The sequence below is a fragment of the Mustelus asterias genome, chromosome 1, assembly GCF_964213995.1.
Source record: "Mustelus asterias chromosome 1, sMusAst1.hap1.1, whole genome shotgun sequence".
NCBI lineage: Eukaryota > Metazoa > Chordata > Chondrichthyes > Carcharhiniformes > Triakidae > Mustelus > Mustelus asterias.
The window spans coordinates 39,075,541-39,099,966 of NC_135801.1; the positions used below are offsets into that span (position 1 = coordinate 39,075,541).

At 45.1% G+C, this 24,426-nt stretch overlaps 1 protein-coding gene across 1 annotated transcript in view; it reads left to right on the forward strand.

The window, feature by feature from the left end:
- The window catches only part of LOC144506271 (scavenger receptor cysteine-rich type 1 protein M130-like), an 89,078-nt gene that overhangs the window by 50,270 nt on the left and 14,382 nt on the right, over positions 1-24,426 (forward strand). Inside the window, exons 7-10 of the mRNA XM_078232184.1 lie at positions 4,140-4,454; positions 8,674-8,988; positions 12,996-13,310; positions 13,677-13,805. Coding sequence (XP_078088310.1) covers positions 4,140-4,454; positions 8,674-8,988; positions 12,996-13,310; positions 13,677-13,805 — 1,074 coding nt within the window. The remainder of the gene's footprint in view (positions 1-4,139; positions 4,455-8,673; positions 8,989-12,995; positions 13,311-13,676; positions 13,806-24,426) is intronic.

Below are 24,426 nucleotides of genomic sequence, written 5' to 3' on the forward strand. Positions count from 1 at the left end.
CAACAGGTTTATTTGGTAGCAAAAGCCACACAAGCTTTTGGAGCTCCAAGCCCCTTCTTCAGGTGAGTGGGAATTCTGTTCACAAACAGGGCATATAAAGACACAGACTCAATTTACAGAATAATGGTTGGAATGCGAATACTTACAGCGAATCAAGTCTTTAAGAAACAAAACAATGTGAGTAGAGAGAGCATCATGACAGGCTAAAAAGATGTGCATTGTCTCCAGACAAGACAGCCAGTGAAACTCTGCAGGTCCAGGCAACTGTGGGGTTACAGATAGTGTGACATGAACCCAATATCCCGGTTGAGGCCGTCCTCGTGTGTGCGGAACTTGGCTATCAGTTTCTGCTCAGCGACTCTGCGCTGTCGTGTGTCGCGAAGGCCGCCTTGGAGAACGCTTACCCGAATATCAGAGGCCGAATGCCTGTGACCGCTGAAGTGCTCCCAACAGGAAGAGAACAATCTTGCCTGGTGATTGTCGAGCGGTGTTCATTCATCCGTTGTCGCAGCGTCTGCATGGTTCCCCAATGTACCATGCCTCGGGACATCCTTTCCTGCAGCGTATCAGGTAGACAACGTTGGCCGAGTCGCAAGAGTATGTACCGTGTACCTGGTGGATGGTGTTCTCACGTGAGATGATGGCATGTGTGTCGATGATCCGGCATGTCTTGCAGAGGTTGCTGTGGCAGGGTTGTGTGGTGTCGTGGTCACTGTTCTCCTGAAGGCTGGGTGGTTTGCTGCGGACAATGGTCGGTTTGAGGTTGTGCGGTTGTTTGAAGGCAAGAAGTGGGGGTGTGGGGATGGCCTTGGCGAGATGTTCGTCTTCATCAATGACATGTTGAAGGCTCCGGAGGAGATGCCGTAGCTTCTCCCCTCCGGGGAAGTACTGGACGACGAAGGGTACTCTGTCCACTGTGTCCCGTGTTTGTCTTCTGAGGAGGTCGGTGCGGTTTTTCGCTGTGGCGCGTTGGAACTGTTGATCAATGAGTCGAGCGCTATATCCTGTTCTTATGAGGGCATCTTTCAGCGACAGGAGGTGTCTGTTGTGATCCTCCTCATCCGAGCAGATCCTGTGTATACGGAGGGCTTGTCCGTAGGGGATGGCTTCTTTAACGTGTTTAGGGTGGAAGCTGGAGAAGTGGAGCATCGTGAGGTTATCCGTGGGCTTGCGGTACAGTGAGGTGCTGAGGTGCCCGTCCTTAATGGAGATGCGTGTGTCCAAGAATGCAACCGATTCCGGAGAGTAGTCTATGGTGAGTCTGATGGTGGGATGGAACTTGTTGATGTCATCATAGAGTTGTTTCAGTAATTGTTCACCATGAGTCCAAAGGAAGAAAATGTCATCGATGTATCTAGTGTATAGCATCGGTTGAAGGTCCCGTGCGGTGAAGAAGTCTTGTTCGAACCTGGGCATGAAGATGTTGGCATATTGAGGTGCGAATTTGGTCCCCATGGCTGTCCCGTGTGTCTGGATGAAGAACTGGTTGTTGAAGGTGAAGATATTGTGGTCCAGGATGAAGCGGATGAGATGTAAAATTGCATCTGGAAACTGGCAGTTGTTGGCGCACATGGAGCAGTTGAACCAGGAGCACTCCTCGTCACAATGGATGTCTCGGCACTCTACACCAGCATCCCCCACGATGATGGCATTGCTGCAACTGCCTCAGTACTCAGCGCCAACAACTGCCAGTTTCCAGATGCAATTTTACATCTCATTGTTAAACTTCTTACTGTGTTTACCCCAGTCCAATGCCGGCATCTCCACATCATGACCTCTCCTGTGGCCAGAGATGGAACGGTCCCTTTTGAATGCTGAAAATGGGCAGGAAGTGAGGATGTATTTGGTTTTGGTAGAAAAGGCAGATAATGGTCCATTGAATATGGAGGCTAGTATTGTGGAAGATGTCAATGAGGTCTTGTGGTACAATGGTTAGCGTCCCTGCCTCTGAGCCAGGAAGTTCGTGTTTGAGTCCCACCAGGACTTGATGGCCAAGGAAACTCTGTACATAATGCAGTCAAACAGGTTGAGTATGTAAATCCTTCCTATCATGCCAGTGGAATGTGGTAAGAGCAGGAGAGATTCCTGGTCAGCCACACTTGATGTGTAGTGGCACCCCTCAAGGTGTAAGCCACTGGTGACAGTCTCGTAACCTGTTCCTCGAATTACTAGCAGTGGAAACAGACAGGAGTCTGCCTTAGTGCACCATTAGATACGGGAAGAGAATAGGAATTGTGGAAGCAGAGGACAAGGGGAACCCTGTCATAGTTCTAAGGATAAAAATTGGAAACAAATTTAATGAAATGTCCCAGTTCAAGACAGAGAAAGTAAATAGCCCTGATACAGTTATCAATGTCCCAAAAAAAGAGATGCTGGAAGAGGCCTATGTGGGACTGGAACAAAGTACGTTGCATATATCCAATATAAAGACATGCATAGCTGAGATTCTTTTGGGTACCCATAGCAACACTGTTCATAGGGGGAGGCAGTGGCACGGTGATATTTTCACTGGCTAGTAATGACTAGAGTGAAGAGAAGACAGAAGGATCAGGAAATTGTTCTTCTTCCATTCTTACACGATTCACTGCCCTAAAACAAGATGGCCGCAATATTGCCAGCGCAACTAGGCAGCACGGTGGCACAGTGGTTAGTATTGCTGCCTCACAGCATCAGGGACCCGGGTTCAATTCGGGCCTCGGGTCACTATCTGTGCCGAGTTTGCATGTTCTCCCCGTGTCTGCGTGGGTTTCCTCCAGGTGCTCCGGTTCCCTCCCACAGTCCAAAGATGTGCAGGTTAGGTGGATTGGCCATGCTAAATTGACCCTAATGTCAGGGGGTAAATGTGTAGTTACGGGAATAGGGCCTGGGTGGGATTGTGGTCAGTACAGACTTGATGGGCCGAATGGCCTCCTGTACTGTTGGGATTCTATGGAACTCGCTGGTTGATCAGCGTGGTGAGCCGGGAAGATAGCATGCACGGCCAAAAATCCGTTTGCACCTCTTCCCAGCCCTGTTTTGCCAACAAGAACTACCACCCTCCCCAGCCACAGACATTGGGACTCTTTCCACCCCCCTCCCCAGCTGATTGCTCCCTGTGCTGGTCTCCCCTCTTCCCATCAACCAATCGCCCCCTTTGTAGAGTTCCCTTCCCTCCCCAACTGCCCACTTTGCAGAGTGCCTTTCCCTCCCTGATCGACCCTTTTACAAGTAACCCCCACCCCCACTGATCACTACCTCTGCAGAGTTGGTTCCCGTCCTCCCTCACTGCTGAGTTCCCCTGCAATGCCATCTCCCCAACCCCCTCAGGCCCTGCCGCCCCGGGACTACTAGGCTGCCTGGTGGGCAGTGCCAGGGTGCCAGGTGGACAGTTAGAGGGTGCCATGCAAGCACTGCCAGGCTAACACTGCCAAAGGGACATTGCCCGGCCCTGTCCCCAACCCCCGGGGGCTGCAATGACCTCGGGTCCCACCGGCGAGGCCATCATGTCTGGTCTGCACCAATGGAGACCAGTAGTGATTCTCGCCAGTGATGACCTCGACTGGTGAGCAGGTAAGTGCAAGTGAGCCTGGATGTCAGCGTCCGAGACTACTAATGTTATTTAAGGGTGGAAAGGTGATTTTGATGCAAAACAGTGCCGGCACGATCTGGAGCAGCGAGAAACCGTAAGATCATCAACTTGTAGCATTGACTCAGGCTGGGATCTTCCAGTCCTGCTGAAAGTCAATGGAATTTTGGCTGGTCCTGCCACAGCGATGCAGGAAAATCCTGGCCTCTGTTTCTCTCTACAGAGATGGTGTCTGACCTGCTGAGTATTTTGTGCATTTTCTGTTTTTATCTCAGATTTCCAGAATCCACAGTATTTTGCTTTTGATACATTTTTGTTGTGTAAAGATATGCAGGATAATGGAACCAAATCAGATAGATCGAGTTAAGATAGCGTTTAATCATGTTCTAATTGAATGACAGTGGTGACACGAGGGGATGACTGGCCTCCTCCTGTCCCTCAGATCTTGTATTTTCTCTGTGCTAAACCATATTGCTTGGAGACTGGCACCTGGGCTACAATGTACTGACAGTGACTCCATTAGAAGTTCAGATAATCCCTGCCCATTTTAACTGTGTAACCATGTCTATTCCAGGTCCAGTGCCCATACGTCTTGTGAACGGTTCTAACATGTGCTCCGGAAGAGTTGAGGTCTATCGTATCTCCAGCTGGGGAACAGTCTGCGCAACTGGTTGGGATGTTAACACAACAAGTGTGGTCTGCAGAATGTTGAACTGCGGATCAGCCCTGTCAGGAACAGAAAATACCATCTATGGGGAGGGGACTGGGAACATCTGGTTGGTAAATGTGAGCTGTGACAGGAGAGAGCTTTCTCTTGATCAGTGCTCTGCCAATCCACAGGTGGGGAATAGCTGCACCCACAGGAAGGATATTGGAGTGGCCTGTTCAGGTGAGTGGAGTGATTTACTTACTTAGAGTTGATAACATGTTCCTTATGTGTGTTTGTTTGTAAACTCCATTTCCTGGGCTATTAGCTGAGGCATTTGGCTTATTTGTCCAAAAACTCTTTGACCTTGGAGGGGGCGCAGCACAGATTGAGCTGAATGATGCCGGGAACAGGAAGTGTTCAATTACAAGTACAGTTTACAGAGCTGACGTTCGGAATCCACTGAATACAGAATGTTAAACAGTGACCTCATTGAAGATGGTTTAAGGATTTACAATGGTTTATCGGGAAAGCTGGGTTTTCCCTCCAACAGTGCGAAACGGAATTTGTCAATGGTGCCAGGTTTTGAATCCTTTGAGAGGAAATGGTCACTCATTGAGATATTCACGGTTAGCACTGCTGCCTCACACAGTTCCAGGCTTGGGTCACTGTTTGTGTGAAGTTTGCACATTCTCCCCATGTCTGGTGCTCCGGTTTCCTCCCACAGTCCAAAGATGTGCAGATTAGGTGAATTGGCCATGCTAAATTCTCCCTCAGTGTACCCGAACAGGCGCCGGAGTGTGGCGATTTTCACAGTAATTTGATTGCAGTATGAATGTAAGCCTACTTGTGACTAAAAAATAAACTTTACCTCATTAGCATGGAGGATGGTGGGCGAACAATTGAAGCTGGAGAGCTCTCAGAGACCTTTGAACTTTTGTTATATATTTAAAAGGGTTGCATAACCCCTAACATATATTGCATACAAACATTGCAGAGCTCTAGAGGAACAGCAGGTTATGATGAATGCTAAGTAATAGGGAAGACGTTTCAAAATGGAGGCACTTTCTCACCAACGTTTTTGTAAACTTTAGCTAATCAGGGAATTACTGACCAGTGAGTCTCACCTAAGTGATAGGGAAGCTATTATTCAAAATTCTGCAGAAAAAAATTATCTCCACTTGGAAAGGCAAGGTTTGATTAGGGGTAGTCAGTGTGGCTTTGTCAGTGAGATCATGCCGAATGAATTTGATTGAATTGTTTGAGAAGGTGGCTAGGTGTGTAGATGAGGGTAGTGTAACTAATGAAATTTATATTGTTTTCAGCAAAGGCTTTGACAATGTGCCACAAGAGAGACTGATAAAGAAGTAAAAGCACATGGAATCCAGGCTAACTTGGCAAGACAAATCTGAAACTGGTTTAGTGGTAGGGGACAGAGGGTGATGGTAGAAGGCTGTTTGTGTGACTAGAGGCCAGTGTCCAGTGACGTACCACAGGGATCAGTACTAGGTCCCATATTGTTCACGATTTCTATATATATATATATATTATATATATAGGATGTGTCGGCGGCTGATAATTAAGTTTATGGATGACATATAGGAACATAGAAACATGGTAATTAGGAACAGAAGGAGGCACATTCAGCCCTTCGGCCTGCTCCGCCATTCAATCAGATCATGGCTGATCTCTCCCTGGTCTCAAATCCACCTCCCACCTGTTCCACATATCGCTTCATACTTTTTTTAATGAGAAATATATCTATCTCCTTCTTGAAATCATTCAATGATTCAGACTCCACCGTGCTATGGGGCATCGAGTTCACCACCCTCTGCGAGCAGTAGTTTCTCCTCATCTCAGTTTTAAATCTACAACCTCTCAACCTATACCTGTGACCTCATGTTCCAGATTGCCCTATAAGAGGAAACATTTGGTCTACATTTACTTTATCAATCCCTTTTAAAATTTTATATTCCTCGAACAAATCCCCTCTCATCCTTCTAAACTCCAGCGAGTACAAGCCCAAACTGTTTAATCTCTCCTCATCCATCAACCCTTTCATCTCCCAAATCATTTTGATAAACATCCTTTGAACTGTCTCCAATGCCACCACATCCTTCCCCAAATAAGGAGACCAAAACTGGACACACTACTCCAGGTGTGGTCTCACCAACACCCTATACGATTGGAACACTTTTATACTCCAGTCCCTTTGACACAAAGATTAGCAGGGTAGTTAATAGTGAGGAATAAGGTCTTAGGTTGCAAGAAGACATAGACGGGTTGGTCAGATGGGCATATCGGGTGGGAGATGGAGTTAACCCTGAAAAGTGTGAGGTGATGCACTTTGGATGCAGTAACAAGACAAGTAAATGAATGGCAGGACACGAGGAATGGGTGGAATGGTGGCATAGTGGTTAGCCCTGCTGCCTCACAGTGCCAGGGATGCGGGTTCGATTTCAACCTTGGGTGACTTTGTATGTGGAGTTTTCATGTTCTCCCCGTGTCTGCAAGGGATTCCTCCCATAGTCCAACGATGTGTAGGTTGAGTGGATTAGCCATGGTAAATGCACTGGATTACAGGGATATGGAGGAGGGGAGGGCCTGGGTGGGATGCCCTTTTGGAGAGTCGGTGCAAACTCTGTGCCGGATGGCCTCTTTTTGCACTATAGCGATTCTATGGTTCCATAGAAGCTCACAGAATGAAAGTGATCTGGGCCACAGGCTCCTGAAGACAGAAGGAAAGGTTAAGAAGATAGTTAAGAAGCAAACAGGACACTTTTGTTTATCAGTCGTGACATAGATTATAAGAGCAGGGAAGTTATCTTGGAGTTGCACAAAACTTTAGTTCGGCCACGGCTGCAGTATTGTGTGCAGTTCTGATCATCTCACTATAGGAAGGGTGTGAGTGCATTGAACAAAGAACAAAGAACAATACAGCACAGGAACAGGCCCTTCGGCCCTCCAAGCCCGCGCCGCTCCCCGGTCCAGGATTGAATCCTGAATCCAGGATCCCCGCCCAATTTTCCAGCCTATCTACATACCAATATCCTATCCACCGAGCTGTCCCTCACAGCTACGATGCTTTGTTCATTACAACCTATTAACTCACCCCCACTTGGAAAGGCTACAGAGGAGATTCACCAGGATGTTGCCTGGGATGGAGTATTTGAGGTATGAAGAGAGGCTCAATGTGCTCCGCTTGCTTTCTTTAGAGCACAGAAGGCTGAGGGAGGTCCTGATGAGGTGTATAAGATTATGAGGAGTATGGACAGGGTGGATAGGAAGCAGTTGGTCCCCTTAATTGAAGGGTCAATAACAAGGGGCGTTATTTAAAGGTGAGGCGCAGGAGATTTAGAGGAGATCTGAGGCAAGATTTCTTTTACCCAGAGAGTGGTAGGAGTCTGGAATTCACTGCCTGGGTGGATAATGGAGGCGGGAAACATAACAGCCTTTAGAAATTATGTGGATGAGCACTTGAAATGTCATAATATTCACAGCTATGTGCCAAGTACTGGAAAGTGGGAACACCGTAGATTTAGTGTAGATTTGTCAATGCAGACTCGATGGGCTGTATTGTATTGTATGACTCTATGCGCCCAATTTTACCATTTTGATTCTAAGTGCTGCGAGTATTTCAGATCCGATTTTTAGACCTGTTCTCAGGTGCCTCCATACGCACTCTACCTGCAAAAATATCAGCGATTCCGAATCACGCTGCACAAGCCTGAGTGGGGCTGAACGGGCCCGAAACACTGCAGCTCCAATCGGAGCCTCCAGCTGCGCGTGCGCAGAAAAAAAAATAGAATGCTGCTCCCCTGCCACATCCCTCTCAGGCCGAATAATGCCGCCCCCATGGCCCCCACAGTCATTGCCCCACCCCCTCATTACTGACCCCCTTATCCCCCCACCCACCCCGCCATCTAGACCCCCTTCCCCCCTACCAATTTCAGGCAGAGTGGCAGCGGACTCCTCCACTGATCTCAGACAGAGTGGCAGTGTATCCCTCCTTTCCCTCCACTGATCTCAGACAGAGTGGCAGCAGACGCACCTTCTTCCACCCCCCAGTCCCCACCGATCTCGAGCAGAGAGGTGTTGGATGCTAGGTACCTACCTCCTCACTAACTGGAGCACCTGGATTGGAGTTCTATGGAGCATGTCTGTTTCGCACCGATTCTGGATGGGCGAACGTGTTGGTAAAGGGGGAAGTGCCAGTAAACTTGGGCATGCAGCCCATTAAGTCAATTTAAATGCATGCAAATGGGTGGATAGAGTTAAGATATAGATCAGCAATAACCTAATTGAAAAGCAGTTCAGACTTGAGTGGCTGAATGCCCTCCTCCTGTTCTTCTGTTTAGATTGGGAGGAGGCTGATACCTGAAATACAGTATCCAGCTGAAATCTCTTGTGAAAATCCATGTAGTCCCAGACCAGTTTAACGTTGTTCTCATCTCTATTGCAGGTCCAGTACCCATAAAGCTGGTGAATGGTAGCAACATGTGCTCCGGGAGAGTTGAGGTCTATCGTAACTCTGTCTGGGGGACTGTCTGTGACAATGGTTGGGATGTAAAAGCAGCGAATGTAGTCTGCAGTGTGTTGAACTGTGGAACAGCCCTGTCAGCAGATCAAGGCACCACCTATGGAGTGGGAACTGGAGTGATTTGGTCATATAACGTGAGCTGTGCTGGGACAGAGTCTACCCTTGATCAGTGCATTGCCAATCCATGGATGGGAACTAACTGCACACACAGCCAGGATGCTGGAGTTACCTGCTCAGGTCAGCACATTTATGTTATTCCTTGTTTGTGTGTTATTGTGCAAGATGACTTTGTGGAATTGAAGCACTTTTTTTTGGACCCAGGTTAGCACCCAGCTGTCTGGATTAGCACTCAGTCCTTTGGCGTTGCAGCCCTCACCTCTGTATTACCAGCTCAGTGACCTAACACTTATTTGGAATTATTAGCCAAGGATTCTGGATTTGTATCCCAGGTGTTTGATTACTCACACAATGTTCTGGATTACCCAGTGTGTGGATTGCTATCCCACAGTTTGAGATTACCAACCCAGTGTGTGTACTGGTAGCCTAGGCTTCTGCATTTCTATCCCAGTGGACTGGATTACTATGCCAGTGTCTTCAATTATTAGTAAGAAGTCTCACAACACCAGGTTAAAGTCCAACAGGTTTATTTGGTGGCAAATACCATAAGCTTTCGGAGAGCTGCTCCTTCGTCAGATGGAGTGGAAATGTGCTCTCAAACAGTGCACAGAGACACAAAATCAAGTTACAGAATACTAATTAGAATGCGAATCCCTACAGCTAGCCAGGTCTTAAAGGTACAGACAATGTGGGTGGAGGGAGCATTAAACACAAGTTAACGAGATGTGTGAGACGTCTTACTGTGTTCACCCCAGTCCAACGCCGGCATCTCCACATCATTTAAATTATCAGCCCAGGGTTCTGGAATACTAGTCCAGGGTTCTGGATTGCTATCAAATGTTAGGATTAGTAGCCCAGTTTCAACATTTCTACCTGAGGGTTCTGAATTACTAGTCTAGTGTCATGGATTAGTATCTAAATATCTGAATTAATAAGCCATTCTACATTTCTGTCAGAGGGCTCTGGATTACTACCCCAGAACTCTAGACAATTGGCCCTTGGTTCTGCCTTTCCACCCTTGGTGTCTGGTCTCCTTGCTCAAAAGTGTTTAAAGTTTGTTCATTCGTGTCACATGTAGGCTTCCATTAACATTGCAATGAAGTTACTGTGAAAATCCCCAAGTCGCCACATTGCAACACCTGTTCAGGTACACTGAGGGAGAATTTAGAATGGCCAATGCACTCAACCAGTATGTCATTCGGACTGTGGGAGGAACCCGGAGCACCCGGAGGAAACCCATGCAGACACGAGGAGAACATGCAGATTCTGCACAGACAATGATCCAAGCCGGAATCAAACAGTATCCCTGGCACTATCAGGCACTGTCAGTCAAGCTGAAGAGGGTGGGGTCGATGGAAATCCTTTGGGCCTCCATTCATGGAAGAAATGGAGACCCTCTAACCATTCTGTTAGGGAAATCTGTCTATGGTGAAGAGAAGATAGATACGGTCTGGAAATCGTACTTTTTCTATTCTCACCAGGGGAATTGATGCTGCAAGCTTCCATACCAGCTCTTCTAATATGTCTTCCTTTTCCCAACTTTTCCCAGTTTTAATGAAAGGTGATTGGATTGTAACATTAATTCTGTTACTCTCTTGGCAGTTGTTGCCAGACCTGCTGAGAATTTCCTTCATTATCTGTTTTTATTTCAGTTTTTCACCATCTACAATATTTTGTTTTTTTGGTTGCGTAAAGATATTAAGGGTGATGGAACCAAGTCAGGTAGATGGACTTCCCATTCCTGAGCTCATCAATGTTCTCTGTAGTAAACCATATTGATAGGGGATAGACACCTGGACAGAAATGTCCCGCTGATGACTCCATTGAATGTTTAGTGAATCACAGATCACTTTAAACATATACACATCTCTGTTTCAGGTCCAGTGCCCACACGTCTGGTAAATGGTCCTAATATGTGTTCCGGGAGAGTTGAGGTCTATCGTAACTCCAGATGGGGAACTATCTGTGCAAATGGCTGGGATCTTAAAGCTGCAAGTGTGGTCTGCAGAGTGTTGAATTGTGGGTCAGCCTTGCCAGCAACACAAAATACATCCTATGGAGAGGGGACTGGGGACATCTGGTTGGAAAATGTGAGGTGTGATGGGAGAGAGATTTCCCTCGATCATTGCTCTGCCAACCCACAGGTGGGGGATAAGTGCACACACACGGAGGATATTGGAGTGACCTGTTCAGGTAAGAGGAGTGCTTTGCTTGGCGAAGATTTTTTAATATACTCCTTATTTGTGTGTTTGTAAGTTTCACGAGTGTATTGAAGCTTCCATTTCTGGGTTATTAGCCCTGGTACCTGGGTTACTTGTTCAAATATCCAATTGACCTTGAAGGGGGTGCAGCACAGATTCTGCAGAATGACATTGGGACAGGAGTATTCAATTACAACTGCAGTTTACAGAGATGAGGCTTGGAGTTCACTGAATACGGAACTTTTAGAGTCACCTCATTGAAATGTTTGAGGTGCTTAAAGTATTTGAAAAGGTAAATAGAGAAGACTGGATTTTCTCTCCCACAGTATGAACCAGAAGTCGGAACTGATTCTAATCCTGCCTTGGGAGGAAACGGTTACTCATTGGGATTTTCATTGAGCTGCCCACTTAATTAGCATGGAGGGATGACAGATGACAACTGGAAGCTGGAGACCCATTCAGAGATCTACCAGTTCTGGAGAAGCTGTAGGCTACAATGTTTGCGATGTAATAGGGAAGGCCCTTCAAGAATGAAGCAACCTTTTCTCCAATTGTCTGAAAGTTTCAAATAAAGGATAATCTTGCAGGTAGACCAGCACTGTGGGAGAGGGGAGAATCTCAAAAGGATTTATTGGGGGCCAACCTCCAGGCTGCTAAACCATTCACTGCCAGCATGGGAAACTGAAGACCAACTGGAAAATTCCAGTCAGCTTCCTTTACTTGGAATTAATGAGCCTAATCATCTACAAGTCCTATAGAGGTGAGCAGTCCAACCACTCCTGAACCCACCCGGTCTAAAATGGGTGGTATCAGGAACATCATTGGGACAACATCATGCTGGCTAGCACCAATGTTTCCAACACCATTCACCTCCACTCCCAACCCTGACCTGAAAATCCTGCCCAGTTAAATTATTTCCTATGGTGAGAAAAATTTAGAACAAGTGGACGTAATCTTTAAATTAGAGCCTAGCATTGAGGGCTAATGGCAGGAAGCACTTCCTCACCCGTAGGATAATAGAAATCTCCAGCTCTCTCCCCAAAAAATTGTTGATTCTGGGAATCAGTTGGAAAGTTCAAAATTAGAGCAATGAGAGTTTTGATGGTTTAGGATAGTCAATGTTACAGTGACTATTCTGTGAGGATAGGTTGAGGGAGCTCGGTCTTTTCTCCTTGGAGAGACGAAGGATGAGAGGTGACCTGATAGAGGTGTACAAGATGTTGAGAGGTATAGATTGGGTGGATTCTTGGAGGCTTTTTCCCAGGGCTGAAATGGCTGCTACGAGAGGACGCAGGTATAAGGTGCCGGGGAGTAGGTACAGAGGAGATGTCAGGGGTAAGTTTTTCACTCAGAGGGTGGGTGAGTGGAATCGGCTGCCGTCAGTGGCAGTGGAGGCAAACTTGATAGGGTATTTTAAGAGACTTCTGGATGAGTACATGGGACTGAATAGGATTGAGGGTTATAGGTAAGCGTATATATAAGCCTAGGTAGGTAGGGACATGGCTGGCGCAACTTGTGGGCCAAAGGGCCAGTTTGTGCTGTATTTTTTCTATGTTCTATGTTCTAGCAAGGTGGGTGGATGAGTTAAGACACATATCAGCCATTTCTAGTTGAAGGGCAGTACAGACTTGAAGGGGGGAGTTTTCCTGTCCTTCCCGCCATGGGAATTGTAGTGGGTGGCAAGCCAACCATGCAAAGATTTGTTGATCTCGGGCGGGATTTACTGGTTTTGGGGCGAGACGCAGCCGGAAAATCCCGCCCACGGAGCTGAATGTCCTCCTGCTGTTCTATGTTATTAAATGTTCTCTGTGCTAAATCAAGTGGGAGCAGACTGAAACGAAGCGACGATGTCCAGCTGAAGGCTCTCGTGGAAGAAAGTCCATATAGTCCCAGACCAGTTTAACAGTGTTCCCATTTCTATTCCAGGTCCAGTTCCAGTACGTCTGGTGAATGGTAGCAACATGTGCTCCGGGAGAGTTGAGGTCTATCGTAACTCCATCTGGGGAAGCGTCTGTGACAATGGCTGGGATGTAAATGCAGCGAATGTAGTCTGCAGCATTTTGAACTGTGGGACAGCCCTGTCAGCAGATCGAGCTGCCTTCTATGGAGAGGGGACTGAGGCTATCTGGCCATATGATGTGAGCTGTGATGGGACAGAGTCTACTCTCGACCAGTGCACTGCCAAACTATGGGTGGGGAATAACTGCAGTCATAGGAAGGAAGCTGGAGTTACCTGCTCAGGTAAGGACATTTAACGCAGTCTTTATGTGTGTGTGCGTGCGTGCGTCCATGCCCTGGAGTTCTTCCCCCACCCGCCCCCCCCCCCACCCAAATATCGATGATTCTAGGAACCGATTGGAAATAGGTGTAAGGTTGAAAGGAATGGAAATGTATAAAGAAGGACAAAAACAAAAGATGTCCAAAGGAGATGTGAATGGCAGAAACATTTTGCCATCTAAAAGCAAAAGCAAGTGAAAAATCAAGATAAAACTGAACCTTCCAAAGATATAGGAAACAAAATGGGAACAGAATTTGTTGAACCCAGTGTTGAGTGAAAGTGTGTAACGTACCGAATTAGAAAGTGAGTTGCTGTTCCTCGAGCTCAAGTACACCATGGTATTATGGAGAGGGCAGTCCCTTTGAAGTATGAAAAAGGTAGGAAAGAGAAGTTGTGCTTGGTAATGGCTGAAAAGCCAGAGGATGATCCACTGAATATGGAAGCTGGTGTGGTGGAAGGTGAGAACAAGGGGAAACGTCTCATGGTTCTGGGAGGGAGGGGAAATGCAGGAAATGGTGGAGTCCTGACAGCCAGGGTGGGGGGTGGGGTCATTTTCAGAAGTGCTGATTTCGAAAGTTGTATCATCAAATCCTACGTGATGGAGACGGAGAAACTGAGTATAGAACTGTAGCCTTGCAGGAAGCAGGATGTAACAAAGTGTAGTCAAGCTGGTTGTAGGCTTCAGAAGACTTTTAATGGAAATTGGCTGATAGCCTATCCCAAGAAATGGAGACAGAGAAGTTGGGTAAAGAAGGAGTTAGAGTTCGACTATGTGAACCTGAGAGAAGGATGAAACTTGAAAACCACAATTGATGAAATGTTCCAGTTCAGGGCAAGAGCAGGAAACAGACCTGATACAGTCAGCAATGTAGCAGAAAAGGGGGTGAGGAAGAAGGCCAATGTAGGACTTGACAAAGAATGTTTATCCACAAAAAGACAAGGATTCTGTGATTCTTAATAGCAACGCCATTAATGTGAAGTAAGTGAGTTGAGTTAAAGGAGATGTTGTTCAAGGTGAGAAGAAGTCCAGCCAGCTGAAAAGGGTGGTGACGATGGAAACTGTTTGGGTCTCAAGGAAGAAATGGAGAGCCATCAGACCATTTTATTGGGGAATCAAAAAGTGGAAAGATTCGATGTCCGTGGTTAAGGGAAGATGGGAAGAGTCCGGAAATTGCTTTTTCATTATCAACCAATTTACTTGCTGAAAAACTTTCTAACATTTCCCAATTCTGATGAAAGGTGATTGGCTTGGCACTAACTCTGCTTTTCCTCTCTTCAGAGATGCTACCTGACCTGCTGAGTATTTCTCGCATTTTCTGTTTTTATTTCAGATTTCCAGTATTTTGCATTTCATACATCTTTGCTGTGTAAAATATTTGTCATAATCTAATTGAATGACAGTAATAATACAAACAGTTGACTGGCCTCCTCCTGTTTCAATGTAACCGTGAGTCCATCTGTATTCCAGGTCCAGTGCCCATACGTCTGGTGAATGGTTCCAACATGTGTTCCGGGAGAGTTGAGGTCTATCGTAACTCTAGCTGGGGGACTGTCTGTGCAAATGGCTGGGATGTTAATGCCGCGAGCGTGGTCTGCAGAGTGTTAAATTGTGGGCCAGCCCTGTCAGTAACACAAAATACCCCCTATGGAGAAGGGACTGGGAAAATCTGGTTGGAAAATGTGAGGTGTAATGGGAGAGAGATTTCCCTCGATCAATGCTCTGCCAACGCACAGGTGGGGGATAACTGCACACACACACAGGATGTTGGAGTGACCTGCACAGGCAAGTGGAGTGATTTACTCAACAAAGAGGTTTTAAAAATATTCTTTATTCGTGTTAATTTGCAAATTTTCTCATGTGATTGAAACTTTTTTGAGGGTTAGTTCTCCAGTAACCCTTATTCATCTGGAGGAGGGCAGCACACATGTAGCACAATGATAACAGTGACAGAAAATGTTCAATTAGAAGTACAGTTTACAGAGACAAGACTTGGATCCATTGAATACAGAGGAGAGAATCTTACCAAAAGAATTCCAAGTCCAGGATGAGCTTGAAAATGGGAAAGTTCCTGACCTGTTTTTTGGACAAGTTCCAATCCAGTATCCTATTCGCTTAGTGCAGGAAAAAATGGGCTAAACCAATCCTCGCCTGGGGGTGAAGGGGAGGAGCTTAACGCACCAGCAAACTTGCTGTAGCAGCAGAGGGCGCCATTGCGCATGTGCAGACCTCTGTGGCTACACATACATAATGGCAACCAGCAGAGGTGTGACCAGTCTGAGAGACCTGTGAGGCCTCTGCTGCTCCAACCAGCCTAGAACCAGCCCCCTCCCCACCCCCAGCTATCACTGGGGTCCACAGCAGGTTGCGAGCCCTATCCTGCCTGGAAATATCATCCCTGTCCTCCCCGCCACCCAGAGTGATCGCTCCCCACTCACTCCCCCACTGATCGTATGTAAAGTGGCAACGGGGCCCCCCTGCCTACTCATACCGATCACAACTTCCCCCGCAACCAACCGGCCCGCAGTATGCCCGGCCCCCAAAAGGCCCCATCCCTTGGCACTGCCTGGTGCCTGGTGGGCAGTACCAGGGCGCCTGGTGGACAGTGCTAGGGTGTTCAGTGCGCAGTGCCAGGGTGCCTGGCTGGCACTGCGCAAAGGGACACCCTGCCTTTCCCCCGACCACCCTAGGGTTCCTCAATGGCCTCTTGTTCTACCAATGAGGCCATCATGATTGGCCCACATTACTGGGGACCAGCTGTCATTTTTGTCAGAGCGAACCTCTCATGGAGAGGCCACAGAGGCAGGTGAGCCCAGAAGATAGTGTTCCGAGCTTGCTAATCACATATTAAGGATCTGTAAATTAAATTTAAATAATTTATTCAACATGAAATGGGTGCAAGACTGACCTCGCCAGATATCTGGTGCCGGTAAGGTCATCAGAGGAGAGAAATTGGGTGTGAATCTGATTTTTTGGCTCTCTCACAACCTTACCGGCTCACTCCGCCCATCGGCCGGGCAGGGCACAATGGTAAAATAGCCCCAGAATGTTTAAAAGTGATGTCATTGAAGATGAGGTGTTTAAACAAATTGATAAGCTTCTTGGAGAAGGTTGGATTTTCCTTTCATCAGTGGGAAACAAGCATTGGCATTGATTCCCAGGTTCCAAATCCTCCTGCAGGAGGAAACAGTCACTCATTTGGATTTACACTGAGATCTCCACCTAATTGGGAAGGTGGGGGGTGAACTATAGATGCTTGGCTCTGGCTATAGATGAGCAGCAGGCTATGATGCTGAGGAATAGGGAATGTGCTTGAAAATTGAGTCATCCTCTCACCAACATATTGAAAATCTGAATTAAATGGTAGATCTCACAGCCAAGTCACAAGTGTGAGGGATGGGAGAGCCTGTATAGGGCAGCCTTGGGGCTCACCTCCAGACACCTAAGCTATCACCTCTGCCTAGTCAGCACATACCACATGTGGATGAACAGCGGAGCCAGTTCCGAACCCACCCAGTCTAAAATGGTCAGCACCAGGAGCATCATTGGAAAGGAGCTCGCTGGCTGGCACCAGCATCTGTTCCCGCTCCTGGCCTGAAAACCTTGATGTGGAGATGCCGGCGTTGGACTGGGGTAAACACAGTAAGAGTTTTAACAACACCAGGTTAAAGTCCAACAGGTTTATTTGGTAGCAAATACCATTAGCTTTCGGAGCGCTGCTCCTTTGTCAGATGGAGTAGAAATCTGCTCTCAAACAGGGCACAGAGACACAAAATCAAGTTTGATTTTGTGATTTTTGTGATTTTGTTTGATTGCCTCCAGCACCTACAGGCATGGCCGTTGGGTACACACCCAGAAATCGGTGTGGCAGCACCTGATTGGACTCTTATCGATCAGGGTGATTGACAAGAATAAGGAGACCACCCAAAAGGACACGAAACCAGGGAGGGATAAAAGCTGCTGCACAACAGAAGAAGCTCTCTCTTTCTCTCGCTTTCTCTCTCTCTCTCTTGGTCTCTCTCTCGCTCTCTCTCTCGCTCTCTCTCTCTCTCTCTCTCGCTCTCTCTCTCTTTCTCTGACCCCACGAACGAGCTACAACAACGGTGAACATCGCCAGCGCCGACCAGCAGGAGGAGAGCCGCCACACCTGAAAAGGAAGGAAGACCAGAGCCAGAGTGCCAGACCAGACCAAAGGACCAGACTATGCAGACGACTACCGAGACCAGCGCACAGATAAAGGCCAATATCTGCTTGGGTACTTGCCAGTCACGCAAAGTTAAGTCAAGGTCTTGCATTGGATTTGAACTTTAGTATTTTCCTGTAAGATAACTTATCGTTGGTTGAGTGGGTGATTATTGATTATTGGTTGTACTAATAAGACGTCTACTCGTAGTTATTTGTTCACCGTATTCGGGTTAAAACAGACTGTGCGGCAGATAAGAGGCAACAGTTGGCGTCCCTGGGTGGGCTCGATAAGAAGTAACTTTGTTGCTCCGATATCGAACCCCGCAGAATTTATATTGAACGGTTATTTAAAACTCAGAGCTGACAGGTGTAAACTCCTTATTGGACAAATAACTGCTTACGGGAAATTGTGTATTGTGCATGTATTGTTACTAACAAGGAGGGTAGGGTAAACTCTGTAGGTTTGTATTAGAACCCAGAGGGAGTAGGACCAGAACATAGCCCAAAGTCGTACCCACAGTCCGATCGACTCCCTATCCCTCGTCGTTAAATATAGAATGGCAGGAAACAGTATAGAGACAGAGAAGTGTCCCATATGGGAAAAAAGAATCAGGGAATATATTAAGAAGAAAGGGTGGGCCCTATGGGCAGAATCTTGTTCCAATACTGAGATGGGACCGGGATCCCTAGGGCAGAAGTATTGGGATGATCTAAGGAAAGTTCAGTTGAAAGTTGATGTTCAGTTAGAGTTAAAGTTCAGTAAAGGTGATCTGATAGAGGTGTATAAGATGTTGAGGGGTATTGATAGAGTGCATTCTCAGAGGCTTTTACCCAGGGCTGTAATGGTTGCCGCAAGAGGTCACAGGTTTAGGGTGCTGGGGAGTAGGTACAGAGGAGATGTTAAGGGTAAGTTTTTCACTCAGAGGGTGGTGGGTGCGTGGAATCGGCTGCTAGTAGTGGTGGTGGAGGTGGATTCGATAGGGTCTTTTAAGAGACTTTTGGATAAGTTCATGGAAGTTAGTAAGATAGAGGGTTATAGGTAAGCCTAGTAGGTAGGGAGATGTTCGGCGCAACTTGTGGGCCGAAGGGCCTGTTTGTGCTGTAGCTTTTCTATGTTCTATGTTCTAAAGAGTTAATGAGTTGCAACTGTTTGTGTTTGAGTTGGCACTAGAAGTGTTAAATAAATAATTGAATTACTGTTCTTGTTTGTCTCATTAAACTGGAATGCTTGGAAAGTGTTTAAATTAAAGACACATAACAGAATGGCATCCCAGACGGTACTCGATAAGAGGCAACTACTGTTACCCCAAGATTGAACCTTTTATTTGTTAAGTGGTTAAAAGTGATCCAGGCATTTCATTTAATGTGACGAAACTACAACAGAACTAGTTTAAACAGAGGAGGTGGTAACCCTATAGCCGGCCGTGAGTGGGATTAAAGACCTATCTTTCAGTAGTATTTTGGGGGGTGGATTGATTCACGTTCCTGATATGCCAGGCGTAGGGGGAGTAGGAATTAATTTTTTTAGTGTGAGCATTGTTCCTGGGCTAAGCGCCTGTCTTCCTTCCTTAGTTAATCTAGAAGTAAGACTTTGAAGTAAGGTTAATCAAGGGGAAGGGTGAACTCTATTGTCGACCATGAGGCAAGGCTCAAACCTAACTCTGGAGTAGAGAGGGGGTGTTCATCATATCCTTGATACCAACTGACTTAGAGGGACTGATTGGTAAATTAGCAGGCACTGTACCTTTTCAGTCACTTCTTGTTCCCCTGGGACTACGCCTGGAGAAATGGGTAGAATACTACAGTGAGTTTTTGGATCTGGGATCCGTGAGTCAGAGATGTTTTAATGAGAGAAGCAGAGATAAAGGAAAATGTTTGTTGAAACTGAGTAAAGTTAGTGTGATCATTAGTTTAGAAGAGTTACAGAGTGAGAAGTCAGAGAAAATGAAGTTAAAAGATGAGTTCGAAATTATGAGAGTTAGTTGAGAAGTTAGAAGAAAATAAGTAATTTTGTGGAAAAGTAGATAAGCAGGAACAAGACAATGAGGTAAATATATTGTCTAGAGTCAGTTTAAAGTATATCAAGTTAGTGAAAAGAATCAAAGTTCTGATTACTCCAAGTTCTAGCAGGAGATTAATCAATTAAAATCTCAGTTGTCAATGCAGATAGGGATGTTGTCTATATTTGGGACAGTTGAGTCTGAGGGAGATGGTGTTTATGGATTGGGTTGTGGATTGTATCTGGAAAAGAATGCTCATTTTGCATGTGGCATTGACTGGGGACTCCCACCTCCTTTTCCGGAGGCACCTAATCCCACAGGAAGCTTAGAATTTGCCCCTGGTCTGATGAATCCTGTGACTATTAGTTACAAGAAAGGCATGGAATTACCAGGAGATGTTGTTGATTGGGAAGGAATGAATGTTTTGAAGAATCCCCCCACTGTATGTAGTTCTGAATGCAGACTTAACTGTCCCCATCAATGGATAGTCTTGCTTTATTAGAAAATGTTATGCCCATGAACCCCATTAAAACAGACCATGTGGGGTAAGGAGCTTACACCCTCATTAACATCACAAAGAACCCAAGTGGTCCTTTGTTTTTTTTAAAAACAGGGAGTGTGCAGTGTGTGTTACAGAATTTTGAGAGAAAGGAACTATGTTCTCTCAACTTACGAGGGAAATATTATAAATTAATTGGCAAGATGGAAAATTGATGAGAGAAAATCTAAGGTTGAGCTAATAATTTGAGTACTGTTTGTATTTCAGTGTGTTTGTGTGGTCTGGTTGCTTGTCGAATGTAGATGGTTGTTGTTGCATCAGATTGAGAGCAGGGGTTGTTAAAGCCTGTTCTTGTGGAGTATTTATTGCGGGCAATAAATGCAATGCTTTACACTTTGGTTTAACTTCAAAGGGGCTGAGGAAGTGTTAAAACTGTTAAAGTTTAAGTATAAGATTTCTTGAATTTACTTCTGTTTTTGAGTTTAATTACAATTTGGAAGGAAGAAGAATGAAAGCGACTGTCTTAATCAATTTTCTATATTTTCTTTAAATGTTTTATTTTCATCCCAGTTTAAAATGTTAAGTTTGAATGTAAGAGGCTGTGGAATGAATGTTGGAAGCTTCCATGTGGATCTGTGTGTGTTTAATAAAGTGGTTGCGTGGATGTTTTTGTTGTTGTTTGCTTTAATGTTTTAATGTTCTTCCCCTAATTGTGATTTTACAACAGTGGGTTTGATACAGAGTTTAAATAAAAATTGGAAATTGGATTGGATTAAATTGAAATAAATTTTTGGACTTCCTTAACCTTTAAAGTATTATCAATGGCCACGATTGTGCTTAAGAGGTATAGAATATAAATACATAAATAATATATATATATGTGGGACGTTACTTTGAACACAATTTTTGGAAAGTAAATTGAAATTTCAAAATCAAAGTACATAAATTGAAGTTTGAAATAACCAATTTGAATTTTGAATAATCCTGGGTTCAAATTTTGTTAAGAAAGGATTTAAACCTTGGAGGGAACCATGTGCTCTTTCCTTTGTCTTGAAGAAATCGTGACATCATCACATTGGAATGTGTTTTATTTCTTGTGTTTTTTTTAACTGGCAGAGATTTCACCATCTTCTGTTCCTAATTTGGCAATTAAAAAATTATATACATTGGAGATTGTAAATTTTATTTTTGTTTTTAATTTGACAGATTTTGAGACCAAATTAATTCATTTGGCTCCAAGCCGAATGTATTTTTTGTGTTTTGTTTTAAATAGATGGCTCGTGAATAACAAGTCTAGCAGCTTCAAGACTCCAAGATTGTTTATCACAACCTAGTGATAATTGAGACTTGAAGAGTTTGGCTCATTCAGATTTTCTCACTGTTAACTTTCAAATTAAAGTGATTGGTTACGCTTAAGCGTTACAGTTTCTGACATTTAATTGATAGAATAAATTGAGCGCACAAAATAACCAACTTATAAATGGGAAGTTGCATAAATTCTAAAGAGGTAAATAAGTTTAATTTTGACAAATAAAGGGTAATAGAAAGAGAGTCTGTATGGGTTTTGTGTTTTAAAGAGGGATGCATTGAAACATATTCTCAGTTTATGATCTAACCATTTGAATGTGAGATAATTTTACAAAGTAATATCTGTTTGTTTTGTGACTTTCCTATACTGAGTAAATGTTATCTGTGGTAATCCTGATGTTCACATGTAAAGTTTGTTCGGTTCAATGTATGTAAATGCTAATAAGTTGGGAGTTAATTTTTCTGAAAAGTAAGGGCTCTGGAGAGTGTCAATGACTTTACAACAGGTGAGAGGATTTTTCCTAGTACTTAGTTATTTGGGGTTACAGGAGTTAAAATGCTTAAAAGAGGAACAAATAAACCATTTGTGCAAATCATGTTATTCATAAATAAAATTGGGAAAGTAGACAGAACGATGGAGGAGTTTCCTCTATAATTTGTTAAACTGGTAGAAAATCATTTGAATTACTTCTAACTTGTACTTTGGTTACATTGTGTTAATTGGATCATAAAAGAACATAGCATGTGTATGCTAGAAGGAGATAGATTTTGAGCTGTGGCTGTGGAAGTTTAAATCTAAAATGGTAACTGTGACAAAAAGTGTTTATTATGCAAATGTGGATTATTTTTAAATAACAAATACTTTGGAGAGTTAAACCTACCTCTTCAGCACTTTTGGTGCATGACCCTCCAAAATCCGAATTTAAATGTTATTTCCCTTTTGCGTCTGTATCAATGATTTATTATTGTCCTGTGCATAACTCTGAACCTAAAACGGTGTTTAGAATATGTGGTTGTTTGTATTTGTAGAGTTTTGTTGTCTGTAGCTTCTGGAATGTGTTGTAGGAATGTATTATTACTGTGCATACCAATACCTGGGCGTTACTTGACTGTTGAGTGACTGGGGAATTCCTGACAGATACTGGTCCTGAGTCTGTGATCCATCACGCTTCACGTTCAGGATCAAAGGGGGGACTGTGGCCAAACGGGCCATCTAAAATGGCGATTTGTAAAGCATTCTGGGACAATTGGGCAAGAACTAAAACGACAGGCTGCAGTTTAAAAGACAGAGATAAACAGGCTGCAACCCTGATGAGTGAATAAACAGGATATGTTTCATCTCCAGGATGAAAGAGACTTTCTGGTCACACTGGGTTGTTTGCCAGACATGAGGGCACCGTGGCCCCTTGTTTGGGGGGAAGGTGTGAACTCTATGTGCCTCCTGCACCGACAGGCATGGCCGTTGGGTACACACCCAGAGATCGGTGTGGCAGCACCTGATTGGCCTCTTATCGATCAGGGTGATCAAGCCCTGATCGATTGATTGACAAGAATCAGGAGACCACACAAAAGGACACGAAACCAAGGAGGGATAAAAGCTGCTGCACAACTGTGGTGAACCATAGATGGTTACCACTATGGGTACTTGTACATATGTTACTCTTGTTATTGTTGGGGTTAGGGTTGGGGTGTTCCACCTGTTAGCATTGTTCAGTGGTACACTCCGTTTGGCTCCGCCTTCTTATAGGAGTATAAAGGTCACTGCTACTTCCTAGTGGCCCTTAGTCTGGGATAGTATTGTTAGTAAGAAGTTTAACAACACCAGGTTAAAGTCCAACAGTTTTATTTGGTAGCAAAAGCCACACAAGCTTTCGGAGCTGCAAGCCCCTTCTTCAGGTGAGTGGGAATTCTGTTCACAAACAGAGCATATAAAGACACAAACTCAATTTACATGAATAATGGTTGGAATGCGAATACTTACAACTAATCAAGTCTTTTAGAAACAAAACAACGTGAGTGGAGAGAGCATCAAGACAGGCTAAAAAGATGTGTATTGTCTCCAGACAAGACAGCCAGTGAAACTCTGTGGGGGTTACAAATAGTGTGACATGAACCCAATATCCCGGTTGAGGCCATCCTCGTGTGTGCGGAACTTGGCTATCAGTTTCTGCTCAGCGACTCTGCGCCGTCGTGTGTCGCGAAGGCTGCCTTGGAGAACGTTGGGGAGCACTTTAGCGGTCACGGGCATTCGGCCTCTGATATTCGGGTAAGCGTTCTCCAAGGCAGCCTTCGCGACACACGACAGCGCAGAGTCGCTGAGCAGAAACTGATAGCCAAGTTCCGCACACACGAGGATGGCCTCAACCGGGATATTGGGTTCATGTCACACTATTTGTAACCCCCACAGAGTTTCACTGGCTGTCTTGTCTGGAGACAATACACATCTTTTTAGCCTGTCTTGATGCTCTCTCCACTCACGTTGTTTTGTTTCTTAAAGACTTGATTAGTTGTAAGTATTCGCATTCCAACCATTATTCATGTAAATTGAGTTTGTGTCTTTATATGCTCAGTTTGTGAACAGAATTCCCACTCACCTGAAGAAGGGGCTTGCAGCGCCGAAAGCTTGTGTGGCTTTTGCTACCAAATAAACCTGTTGGACTTTAACCTGGTGTTGTTAAACTTCTTACTGTGTTTACCCCAGTCCAACGCCGGCATCTCCACATCATGAATAGTATTGTTAAGCAGCATGCTCTATTCTTGTTGCGAATAAAAGCCTTTATTCCCGGGTACGTCCGAGCCTCCCAAGTGGATTAATCGCGCATCAATTTTATTCGCAACAAAATACTGAAATTTTGTTCGGAGAAAAAGAAAAATGGAGCAGATACTGAAACCCGATCGGCTAACCTTGGATCTGCGTGCCGCGGGAGCGTCGAACACTTTCGACCATTGGTTGAAGTGTTTCCAGGATTACATCGATGCCTTGTCAGCAGTCCAGACCGACGCCGACAGATTGCGGGTCCTCCACGCAAGGGTGAGCGACACTGTGTATGCAACAATCCGTGATTCCCAAGATTACAAAGAGGCCATCG